The sequence below is a fragment of the Merops nubicus genome, unplaced genomic scaffold (genome assembly GCF_000691845.1).
Source record: "Merops nubicus isolate BGI_N331 unplaced genomic scaffold, ASM69184v1 scaffold1704, whole genome shotgun sequence".
Taxonomy (NCBI): domain Eukaryota; kingdom Metazoa; phylum Chordata; class Aves; order Coraciiformes; family Meropidae; genus Merops; species Merops nubicus.
Window position 1 is genome coordinate 12,722 of NW_008602138.1, and position 12,259 is coordinate 24,980.

Consider the following 12,259-nt stretch of genomic DNA (forward strand, 5'->3'; position numbering starts at 1 on the left):
CCCGCTGCTGGGAGCCCGGCAGGAGAGGTTTGGGCTGGGGCAGCCTGCAGAGGAGAAGGCTCCATCTGGGGAGACCTTCTGGGGGCCTGCCAGAGCTTAAAGGGTCCTATCAGACAGCTGGGGAGGGACTTTTGAGCAGGGCCTGTTGTGTCAGGACAAGGGGTGATGGCTTCAACCTAGAAAAAGGCAGATTTAGGTTAGGCGTCAGGTAAAAGTTCTTCAATATGAGGGTGATAGCCCACTGGAATAGGTTGCCCAGAGAGGTGGTGGAGGCCCCATCCCTGGGGACATTCAAGATCAGGCTGGATGAGGCTCTGAGTTGCTTGACCTAGTTGGAGATGTCCCTGCCTGTGGTGGGGGTGTTGGACTAGATGACCTTTGGAGGTCCCATCCAGCCCAGACAGTCTATGATTCTATGTAACCCCAATTAGATCCCTGCTCCACACACTGGCACCAGAGGTTGAGGAGAACAGCAGGGTTTCTGACAAACAGCCTGAAAAGCTGCAGGGAGGCTGGGAGGGAGGCTGACAACATGGGGCGAGGTTTTCATTACAGCCGTGGAGGTTCCAGGCAGAGAGGAAGCAATTTCCCCTGGGTCCATTTGGGCTAAGCCTGGACCCCTCCCTCCCAGTACTGAGGTGTGGGCCCCATTAGAACAGTTTTCATCCAGATGGGGTGTAAAGCAGGTGACAGCATCATTTTGGACCAAGCAGGGCTATGTGCCTGTTGCTGATGAGCTAAAATGGGGTCCTGGCTCTTAGAAGCCCCATCTTTTGTGTTCCTCAGTGGCTATCACTTTGGGGCCGTATTTGTGGACAAGATTTCTTTGGTAGTTGTTCCTGTTGTGTTTGCTCTCTGCTCCACTGGTTTATTTGCAAGCCATGATCTCTCTGACTAGAGGAAGGGCTCTCTGGGGCAAATACCATCTCTGCAGGACCTAGCACACTCAGATACTGGCAGGGACTCCCTGGACAAACTGGGATAAAGGATTGGTGTCACATTAGTGTGATGAGCTGCTGAGCTAGTTCCTGCCGTCTGGAGCTCATCCTTGTGAGCTCTCCTTCCTCATGTAATGTGCAGGCAGCTACACTGAACTTCTTTGACCTGTCCCACTATAGCAGGTGAGGAAGGACTTGGAGGCATCTCTTCAACCAACCCCTCAAAGAAGGACTTATTGCCGGCAGTAGACCAGGTTGGCTACAGTCTTGAAACCCCAAGAATGAAGACTTCCCCTTTCTCTGGGACTTGTTTCAGTACTGCATCACCCTCTGAGGAGAAGATTTTTCCAACCCAAACCTCTAAGAACCATTGGATTTCATCATCTTCATAACTGTCTGTCAGACAGCATAGGTAGCAATGAAATCATCTCATAGCCTCTTCTCTGTGAGACCAGGCAAATCCAGATTCCTCAGCCTTTCCTACTGAGCTGTCTTCCCCAGGTCCCTCACAACCTTGGTTTGGTAGTTCTGCATTAGACTCCCTATACATTCTCCTTGAACTGGGAGGCCCAAACCAGGACATTCTGGTGCCAGTGCCACCTCATCAGTGCTGAGCAGAAGGGAGAGCAAGTTCCCTTACTCTGCTGGTGGCACTTCTCTTAATGCCTCCCAGTAGTTTGACTTATTCATGGTGGAGGTTGAATGTTGGCTCATTCAACCTCATCTCCTGAATAACCCCAGGTCCTTTTCAGCAGGGTTATTAGCATGCTAAGGTAGAGCAATCCTTCTCTTCTGTGTTCTTGTGGCTAAAGTAGTACCTGAATTTATTAGAACGTGAATTTATTAGCCTGTTCTTCATTTCTTAACCCAAATGTGCAGAACTTTGCTAAATGCTGCTGAACAGCTGCCAGAGGTGACTTAAGAGGTAGGAGAAATCTACAGAAGTGCATGGCCAACCCTGCCTGTCATCCACCAGCATGTTTGGACTCCAGCTGTGGGTGCCCCTATCTATGTAAAACCAAACTGATTTAATTAAACTTAATTAAATTGTGGCAGTATTAGGGTTTACCTGCCTAAAGGTTGGGATCTGTCCTTTGAACTCATAAAGACTTAAGGGTTTATTCTGGCATTGAAATGGGCTTTAGAAATTCAAGGCAAAATTATAACCCAGCATGCCTTGCTGTGGGGTTTAAGCCTTTTTCTGCAAGGCTGAGTAGCCAATGAGCCCCTTGCCAGGGAAAGGGCTTTGTGCCTCTTAAATATAAGTAGATATTTTTTAAAGTTTATTGCTTTGGGCATTTCCATTTTGGTGTCTATGCTTAATTGCATTATACTTCAGATCTCCAGCGTGCACGTTGTAGGCTGCAACAGAAATCTTCATGTTGGTTAATGAAGGGTGTGGGAGATGCTGTCGTTTGTGAACCTGGCTGTGTTCCCTCTGGAGCAGGACTATAAATGCAAGTCTGTGTAGGCAATGTTTTCTTCCTTAGTGCTGGAGAAGGCTCATCTGGTTCATAACTACCATGGAAACAGCATTTTTAAATGGTCATTTGCACATCAAGTGAAGACCTGACGCTATCAAGGGCCACTTGAAGAGACATCAGAGCAAAAACTTAAATGTACTTAAGCTGAGCTAAAGAAACTCCTGGTGGTGGCATGAGCAATTTCTTCAGAGGAGCCCTCTTCTCTTTCTTCCCTCTTTTTTACTAAGGGAATGTCCAAATCCCTCCAATTCCCTTTTGTTATGGCTCTTTGAATCCCTAAACAGAACCTGGACATATGGGTCATGTTTATTGAGCCCAAGGATTTGCTCACTAGATCCTGTGTGGGAGCTTTAATTCTGGACAGAACAGATGGAGCAGTTGCCAGAGCAGAGTTTGTGGCTGATGAATGATGCTGGATTTGAGTGGTGGGGAGGAGGTTGTCTTTGACCTGCCTGTATGAAGCATTTATGTCTGTAACCAAAAGAAGCAACAAAACCCCTGGGTGCTTGTCTTCGTCAGTTTATTGAGCTGATGAGTAGGGCTGAGGAAGGCTAGTGGGACCATTCAACCCAAGTCCCACATTGTCAGATGCTGAAGAAACTCAATATCTGTTGGTTTATGGGATCCTTTAATACAGTGAGGTCTGTATCAACTCAGCCTCTGGAGCCTCTGCTCTGGTATGTCCTGAACCTGGTTGTCCCTCTTCAGCAGGAAAAACAGTTCTGAAATTTGCAGGTCAGGATGAGCTTCATGTGGTCCCTGTGTTCAGAGAAGCACAGGAGATCACAGCAGCTAGATGTGGCTCTAGGACTCGTGTTTCTTCTGGGCATGTGGGAGCAGTTCTTCTATATCATCTACCCCATAACCAGCTTCATAGAATGGGTTGGATTGGAAGGACCTCAAAGATAATCAACTTCCAACCTCCATGCCATGGGTAGGGACACCTCCCACTAGACCAAGTTGCTCAGAGCCCCATCCAACCTGGCTTTGAACACTTCCAGGGATGGAGCATCCACAGTCTCTCTGGCCAACCTGTTCCAATGCCTCACCACTCTCACAGTGAAGAGCTTCTTCCTCACATCTAAAACAAATCTCCCCTTTGTTCTTTTGTGCTGCTAAGCCTTGACAAAGTGGCAACTTTCTGCATGTGTGCAGGGAAACTGAGGAATTCACTGTGAAGTGGTTGCTGAGAAGATCTAAAGAAGCTGTTCTGGAGGTACATGCTTTGAAGGTGTTACCTGTAGGTCTGTACGTCAGTACTGCTCTAATCCTGCTTCAGTCCCTGCTCTGATCATCCAGTGCCTCAGGACATTGCTGCTGCCTCTTGCCAGGGTTGGATCACAGAGCCATTTAATAGTCCATCTCTTTGTTAGAGCTTTAAGGTAAATGGAAGGACCAGGAGAAGAGAACCCACAGACCCAAAAAATCCCACAGGCAACCTTCATCCTGAGCAGAGCTTCCCTTCAGTCAGTTGAAGATGAGAAGGTCAAAAGGATGCAGTTCCTCTAGCAAGCCTCATTTTGGGAAGTCCTGTGCCAAATTCCTGACAGTCTCCAATCTTGCAGGTTTGGACCTTCTTTACGGCCCATTGGAATAAGAGACACCATCTCCAATAAGTACAAGAGACCAAATTTCTTCCATCATCTTGTCCCTCCACAAAGAGTTTGCACCTTGAGTTTATAGGATATATCCTTAGATATAAGGAAGAAATTCTTCTCTGTAAGGTGGTGAGACACTGGCACAGGCTGCCCAGGGAAGCTGTTGGATACCTCATCCCTGGAAGTGTTCAACGTCAGGTTGGATGGGTTTTTGAGCAACCCAGTTTAGTTGAAGATGCCCTTGCCCGTGGTGGGGGGGTGGTGGGAGTGTTGGAACTAGATGATCTTTAAGGTCCCTTCCAACCCAAAGCAGCATTCTGTGATTCTATGGTCTAGCAGAGCTATGAACAGCAACATTAATTTTCCTCCCCTGTCCTTGATATTCTCTGTATTGTATTTATGAATTTGTGAGCACATGGGACAGTGTTGGATCTATTATTTGGGTAAACACCACCTCACATGGGAATGCTTTTTCCCTTGTTTGTAGGGAATATTTTTGTGGAGAAACTCAAACCCTGGTCCTGTATGATTTTCTTTTTTCTAACTTAACATTGTTGCTGTGTTCAACAATTCCTCTCTGCAGAGTTGATTTCCCATGAGGGATCAAAGCACAAACATTGGCTTTTGTTTGATACTGACTTGTGCCTTTTGCTGCCTATCTCTCATCAGTGCAGAGAGAAGAGAGAGACCCATTTTCTAAAGTTTTTTCTAATCCTAGTGAAGTTGCTTTGGTGTTGAATCTCTTCTTAATCTGTACTCCACTCTTATCTTCCAGGTTTTTATATAACCGAATGGGATATTGGAGTGACTGGTCCATTCCAATACTCGTAACAACTGCTGCTGGCTTCACGTACATTACAGTGTTACTGGTGAGTAGAATAATATGTCATTTCCTAGGGGTTTGTGTGTTTGTTTTAGGAAGGGCATGAACTTCTCCATCCACCTACGATTTGTGCGATTTTTCTTCCAGAAGTGATTTCTCTCTCCTTTTCTCTCTTAAGTTGCCTGAAATAAATGAGATGTGAAAAAGGCAGGGTCTTTGACCTCAGATGATCAAGAGCAAAGACAAAGACCCTGATACTGGTGGTGTGGTTGGCCTGAGGAGAAATACAGCTCTTGTTCCCCTTAGTATGGCCCAGTTTACACTTTGGTGTGCCTGCCAGGCACAAGTGCAGGGTATTTCCCCTCACCCTAGGCTGCTGGGACCTTCAAGGTGATGTCCATTCAGGTAGTATGCTGGTACCTGGTCCCATGTAAACACTGCTTCATGCTGGGAGCTGTGCACCCACGGACCCAACTCTCAAAACCCTGCTTCCTGGAGGTCAAAGTCTTTCCTTTCACATCCTTGGTTTTGGAGAGGAACTGTTTGTCTCTAGGTGATGACTGCTGCTCTGTCCTCATGCCAGCCCTGCTTCCTGCCCTGGCCTGTTGGGTTATTTTTTTGGATGGTGCTGTAGTCACACATGTTCAAACACCCAAAAGGTTGTGATGTGCTGATGTCTGACTCTTGATTTCTTCCTCCCAGATACTAGCACTATGTCACATAGCTGTGGGACAGCAAATGAACCTGCACTGGCTTCACAAGGTAAATGACTCTTTTCAGCTTGGCACTCACTGTCACCTGGTCTTTTTTTGGGAAGAATATGAGGTTTAGATTTTTGTGGTGCACATGTCCGCGTCTTGGAGGCCTGAGCAAATTGCACACTAGGGGCACTTAAAGCTTGGGTACAAAGACTTTGGTAAGATTCTTTGAGGTCTGTGCTGATAGAGGACCCAATTCTAGAGACTGAGAACCTGTGTGTAAATCAGAGCAGCCTGTAATTAGTCTTGGCTCAGTGCTCCACTGGGAACCTCTCTGGTGCTCCTTTCTGTGCTAAACCCAGCCCTGGAGGAGGGGCTGAGCAGATGTGAAATTGTTCAGGATGTGCTTGGAGGGACCAACTGGAAAAGCCCTGGGAGAAGATGTAGTATTAAAACTGGGGATGTCCAATGTACAGTCTGTGACTTGCTGGCAGCTAAGAGAGTCCTGACTTATATGTAATGCAGTTTGGAAAATTGCTCTGAAATGTAGGAGATGATGTAGATCTGGGCAGAGGAAACTACACGGAGAGACCATGCCAAAGAAAATGTCTTGGCAGGATACAGTTGTAACTGGCAATCTGCTAATAGGTAATTAATGGACCAGTCCTAGGCTGTCCATACACAGCTCCTCCTGAAATTTGTTGTTCTGCATGTAACAAGGTCTTGGAGAATCAGAGCCTGAACAGATGTCCAACCCTGCAGGAGAGGGAGAGCACAGACCTCCCTGTCTCTCTCTTTTCTTTTCTTTTTTTTTTTTCCCTAGAAACTAAAGAAATGCTTCCTCAGAAAGAGGTGATGCAATGCAAAAAGAGGGGGTGGGGGTTGTCTGACTGCTGCTGGAAAAGAAAGTGTTGATTCTGGAGTCTAACATATGTTTCTTCATTGGGGGAAATGGTATTTTTCAGACATGCTCCAGGTGGCTGGTGGGTTTGGATGAGTAAGTTGAGAAGAGGAATGTGTTGGTGGAGATCAGTTAGCTCTCGCCTACAGAAAACTCGCCCTTCCTTCCTTCCTTTCAAAAAAGTTCACCTTTCATCACAACTCAGATTTGTTGCTCTGTCTCCCATTCTTTACACTTCCCTTAGCTTTCTAAGGAGGTTGAGATAAGAGTCTGGAATAAGATAATATTCTTCTCTACAGCCATGCTAAAATACCATCAAATAACAGATTAAAGCAGAAAGGCTCCTATGTGCAAATCCCACAATTCCTTCCAGTTTCCTCCTGTTCAGCTTTGGGGAATATGAAATGGAAGAAAAGTAGATTCAGTCTGGGTTGTGTCACAATCTGGTAGGTGGCCCAGAGTTCTGACCATAGGATGGGGGAGCAGAAGGACTGGTGCCCACCAGGCTCCATGGCAAAATGCAATTGTCCACATACATCACTTTGTACTGCCTTAGTTCAGAGTCCTTACTTAGGAAATCTCTTGAAATAGTGTGACTTGCCACTGTGGGTTGCTTGGGGATGGCTTTTAAATAGGCAGGCAAATCCCATTCTTCCTTGGGTGTGCAGAAATGGGTTGCTTAGGGATAGCAAGTCCTTTGAATGCAGCTTCATATCTTGAGAAACCTCTTCACACTGGGCCAACAGGATCTCTTGGCCCCTTCTGCAGCCCCATGTGCTCTGTTTGTGTTCCCCCAAAAGCTGGAGGCTCAGAGTAAGCTCCTGCTGCCCTATGGACACCTCTTGTGCTCTTGGCAGTCTGTCTTTTGGGTGTTTAGGAGAGGAACAGCAGGTGGGAACCACGGTAACCTAGAAAGAGAAACCCTGTTCTTATGCACCAGAGTGATTTCTCTAAATGTTGGGAATGTGTTGTTTTGTTTTGTTTTTTTTTAAAAACTTGTTTGCCCTATGCATTAAGTAAATCTGAAATCAGTCTAGAGATGTCCTGTATGTCCTAGGTGAGCAGTTCATTACTACATATTAGTTGGCCTTTTCTGCACAAGTGTCCCATGCAAATTTCAGGTCTAGACAAGACATGAGATCAAGGCACAGAGCAGCAGCATCCTTGGAATGTGGCAGGAGGGTGGAACAGCAGTGACTGAGACACCAGACAGAGGCAGAGAACGCTGGAATATTTTTTTAATAGACAGCCCAGATTTTAGGTCTTTACAGCTGGAGTTATTTCTATGGAAGTTTTTGACAGTTTGAACATTTTACCTTCAAAATGGAGATGATGATTTATTTTTTAATATTTTGCTCAGACTTTTGAGTGCTTCCATGTGGAGGGAGAGGGAGACTGAGGAAAGGTGTCTGGTGGACTAGCTTTTGGCCTGCCATCTCAGTTCAGCCACTGTCTCATCCAGTGCCTCTTCTCTAGCTGCATCATCTCACTGTGGTCAACATGGCTTGGATGCTGACTGCACAGTTGTTGCCATTTCAGACCCAGGTGAAGTCATGTCTATGCACAAAGTTGTACTTGAACCATCTCAAGATGATTGGTTAGTGATGGGGTGGCACAGTCTTGCTTGCACACACATCCACCCTTTACCGAAGTGCAGCATGCGTTTGTTGGGCATAATCAAGGCTTATATCTGAACAGAAGTGTTGGACAGTCAAGTTGAACAGAGTCCACCAACCTCACATAGCACTGGTGCATCACAGGCTGTAGCAGTAGAGGCAGGAGTGTCTGAGGTCACCTCCTGAAGTTGCCTGGCAGAACCCAATTTCTATTTAAGCTGTTTTTGATCCAGTTCATTGGCCAAGCAAATCACCTAATCTTTCATACAATTGGCCACCGTGTGAAGAGAGTTCATCCATGAGATGTGCTCTCCTGGGACTGTTTAGCTCCATGTTCTATCTCCAGTGGAGGAAAAGAAGGGGAAGGTCATGCTGGGACAGCACAGAAGCCCAACTTCTGTCCGTGTGAGTCCTTAGGCTAATTGTTTTTGGCCTTTTATTACATACAAAAGTTTTCTCTCTTCGTTTTCCATTCTGCAAAACTCATAACAAGAGGCACCATATAATGACAGGTTCCAGGATGTAAATACTTCCATATTTGTTGCAGATTGGCCTGATGACAACCCTGATAACTACAGTGGTGACCATGTCATCAATAGCACAGCTTTGGGACGACGAATGGGAGATGGTATTTATTTCACTACAGGTAAGTTGTCTGTAAGGGTGCCTCTCTGAGTGGAGAAAGGGCCAGTGCAGCCACACATCATGGGCTATGTGTCTTTATACTGTGTAAAACCATGTCTTGTTAGTTATCTCTCCCAATATTGAAATCTTGGAATGAGCAAATTTGCAGCATGTCTCCCATAGAGTCATCAAGTCACTAAATAATTTTGACTCCATCTTCTGGGCTCCTTCCTTTAAACTCAAACCAAGACTTGGCTGCAGAACTGGAGATGGAAAATACTGAGGCTGAGAGTGACTCAGGGGTGCTGGAGGGAGTGTGTGACTTCCTCCTCTTGGTTTGGGTAACAATGCTCTGGACATGGGTGCCCAGGCCTGGAGCATCATGCTCATTCCTTTCCTATGGAAGGAGCACTCTGGGTTCCTTATTACACTGCACATAAATTTATCCCTAGCTAAAAAAGAATACAACTTCTGTGCACTAGTCCTGTTTTAAGAAAGACTTGTGGTATGTCTTAGAGCTATGTAAATATTAGAGGAAAAGAGTTAGAAACTGTTCATGATAGGCTTGCTCTTTACTCCTTTTTTTCCCTCTTCCTCAAAAATATTTTGGCCATGAAAGGACTGAGAGGTTTTACCAGTGATCACTGCTGTATATATGGGAGTATGCAAACAGAGCAGGGAAAAAATAGCATTCACACAAGTGACTAACATTTCTCAGAAGTTATTCTGTCTTCTTGTTTTTTAAAGACTTGGTCAGGCAATTGGAGAACAGAAACATGACTCAGAGGACCCATCTCAAACTTTCTCTCATGGTGATACATGGTCCAGTGTGTTCAGAGAATCATAGAATTAGTTGACTTGGAAGGAACCTTTCAAAGTCATCTAGACCAACCCCCCTGCAGGGAGCAGGGACATCTGCAACTAGAGCAGGTTGCTCAGAGCCCCGGCCAACCTCCCCTGGAATGGTTCCAGGGATGGGGCAGCGACCACCTCTCAGGGGCAGCCTGGGACAGGGGCTCACCACCCTCACTGTAAAAAGTTTCTTCTTCCTCTCCATTCTGAATCTCCCTATTTTAGTTTAAAACCATTCCCCCTTGTCCTGTCACAACAGTCTGCCCTGGTTTCACTGGGATAGAACCATAGGCCTGCCATCGTCTGCACACCATGAGCAGTCTGGAGTCAGCCAGGGCAGCTAACCCAAGGTGTATCCCGTATACAGGTGGACTATATTTTATAGAGATATACAGGATAGATATTTTTTAGGCAGAAGGATCCCATCCCACAAACGTCATGCTCAGTACAGAGGCAAATGTTCACTGAGGTTGGAGGGCCTCCTGCTTGGGCTCCTGCTCAGGCTTCACCTGACCCTGCTCCTGAGGACTACTTTCCCAGTTATTGTGACCACTGTACATGCACTGGGCTGAGGATGACTTTGACGACTTTGTACTGGCCTTGGTATTAGTTTTGATCTTCCATTCCATCTTTTCTCATTTCATCCTTTGAGTCTCCTCTTCCTGATGCCCCTTCTTGGCTGTGGAGGGATATCAGGATAGATGGTTGATGGAGCAACTGCTACATCCTAGCCCCTAATACAGGCTAAACGTGGACACAGGCTCTGCTAAAAGGAATGTCCCCAGCTTTCTTTATAAGAAACACCCTTGAAGCCCTGGCAGGCCCCCAGAAGGTCTCCCCAGCTGGAGCCTTCTCCTCTGCAGGCTGCCCAAGCCCAACTCTCTCCTGCTGGGCTCCCAGCAGAGGGGTTCCCCCCTCAGGTCATTGCTGGGGCTCCTCTGGCCCTGCTCCAGCAGGTCCCTGTCTCTGCTGTGCTGAGGACTCCAGAGCTGCCCCAGCACTGCAGGGGGGTCTCGCCAGAACGGGGCAGAGGGGCAGGATCCCCTCCCTGTCCTGCTGCCCATGCTGCTGGGGGTGCAACCCAGGCTGCCAGGGGCTCCTGGCCAGCTCCTCACCCCCAGCCCCCCCAGAGCCTTCTCCCCAGGGCTGCTCTCCAGCCCTTTATCCCCCAACCAGGATGAATACTGAGGATTGCACTGACCTATGTACAGGATGTTGTACTTCACCTTGTTGAACCTCAGGAGGTGCACATGATCCCACTTTTTGAGTTTGCCCAGGTCATTCTGGATGACATCAGGTCCCTCAGGCATGTTAACAGCACCTCTCAGCTTGGTGTCATCTGCAAGCTTGCTGAAGGTGCCCTCGATCCCACTGTCTGTCGTTGGTGAAGATATTAAACTGCACAAGTCTCAGTGTGGACCCCTGAGTTTTACCATTTGTCACTGAACTCCATCTGGACATTGAGCCATTGACCAGTGTTCAGCTAGACTACAAGAAATTTATAATATGGTGGCACCAAGAGTCTTATCTGAATTTCTGTGATGCCTGAGGTGGCCTTTTCCTAATATCTGTTAATGGGTGAGCTTTTCCCCAAGTGTTGTGTTTGTAATTAGTTTTTTTCTCTGCTGTTCTTGTATCCTGCAGGCCACAGCCCCTTTCTTGCACATAGGAGCACTTGCAGCAGTCACAGCCCTGTCATGGTTGATAGCAGGGCAGTTTGCACGAACAGAGAAAGCCAGTGAGTACCACTTCTGTCCTTGCGTGGTGATCAGGGGCTGGTGGGTGGCTCTTGGGGTGTTGGGTCCTCCCATTGGGAGCCAGTTGGCAGGAGGCAGCACTTGTTCCTTTCCTGGGCCCAGAAGCCTCCAGCTCAGCCACGATGGGAAGGTGGATGCTCTCCTAGAGCAATTTGGCTGAAGCTAGAGTGGGTGAATCTGATCTGGGGATGCACGCAGATCCAACGGCTGCTGCTTTGTGGTTGGAAGCACCCCAGGCTTGGAGTTGAAAGGGCTGTTTTCCGTGATGCAATGAATAAAAGCATCCAGCTTTCTGTCAACATGCTTTAGAAAACATAAACACACCCTCCACAGCTAGTATGCCACGTTCTTCCTCTGGACCTTATAAGCACTTCTCCTTTCCTGCATCTCCTTGGGTCTTGTTCACCTGCATTTCTAGGTGCATCTGGCTTTTGAAAGCCTTCATGGACTTGTTGCTTGTCATGTGGTAGCACCCAGAGGGCTCAGTAAAGATCTGGTCCCCTGATGGTTGGGTGCTTCCTTAAGTGCATATTGGGATGTGGTTGAACATCTAAGGGAGCAGAGTAGTGAAGGACACTCTGAACCAAGCTCTTCTTGTTGATGGTCCCATCCATTGAAATAAGATCTTCCTTTTCCTACCTTGTTGCCAGGGGCTCTCCCAAGCCTTAACTGTTCCTCCAGATTTTCTTGTGAAATTATTTGATCCTTCTGTGCCCTCAGAAGTGTGTTTCTTCAGGGCACCCATCAATGTTCTCAGACTTTCATGCCAGCTCCAGAATAATTACTTTAATTGCTATTTAACCTGCAGCAAAATACAAGCCCTGGAAGGATTTGGCAGCACTTGCAAAAGGCTTCCAAGAAGTGGGAGTTAAGAATGAGGAAACAGCGTCTGAAGATGGAAGGATTTTGATATCCAGAGAGACCTTTCAAAGAAAGAATTGCCCTGATTTAATTTATATATATGCCAA

The 12,259-nt window shown here is 46.9% G+C and overlaps 1 protein-coding gene across 1 annotated transcript in view; it reads left to right on the forward strand.

Moving 5' to 3' along the window:
- The window catches only part of GDPD5 (glycerophosphodiester phosphodiesterase domain containing 5), a gene marked incomplete at its 5' end in the record, with an annotated part of 48,775 nt that overhangs the window by 1,337 nt on the left and 35,179 nt on the right, over positions 1–12,259 (forward strand). The window contains 4 exons of the mRNA XM_008938227.1: positions 4,796–4,889; positions 5,546–5,605; positions 8,606–8,704; positions 11,179–11,272. Coding sequence (XP_008936475.1) covers positions 4,796–4,889; positions 5,546–5,605; positions 8,606–8,704; positions 11,179–11,272 — 347 coding nt within the window. The remainder of the gene's footprint in view (positions 1–4,795; positions 4,890–5,545; positions 5,606–8,605; positions 8,705–11,178; positions 11,273–12,259) is intronic.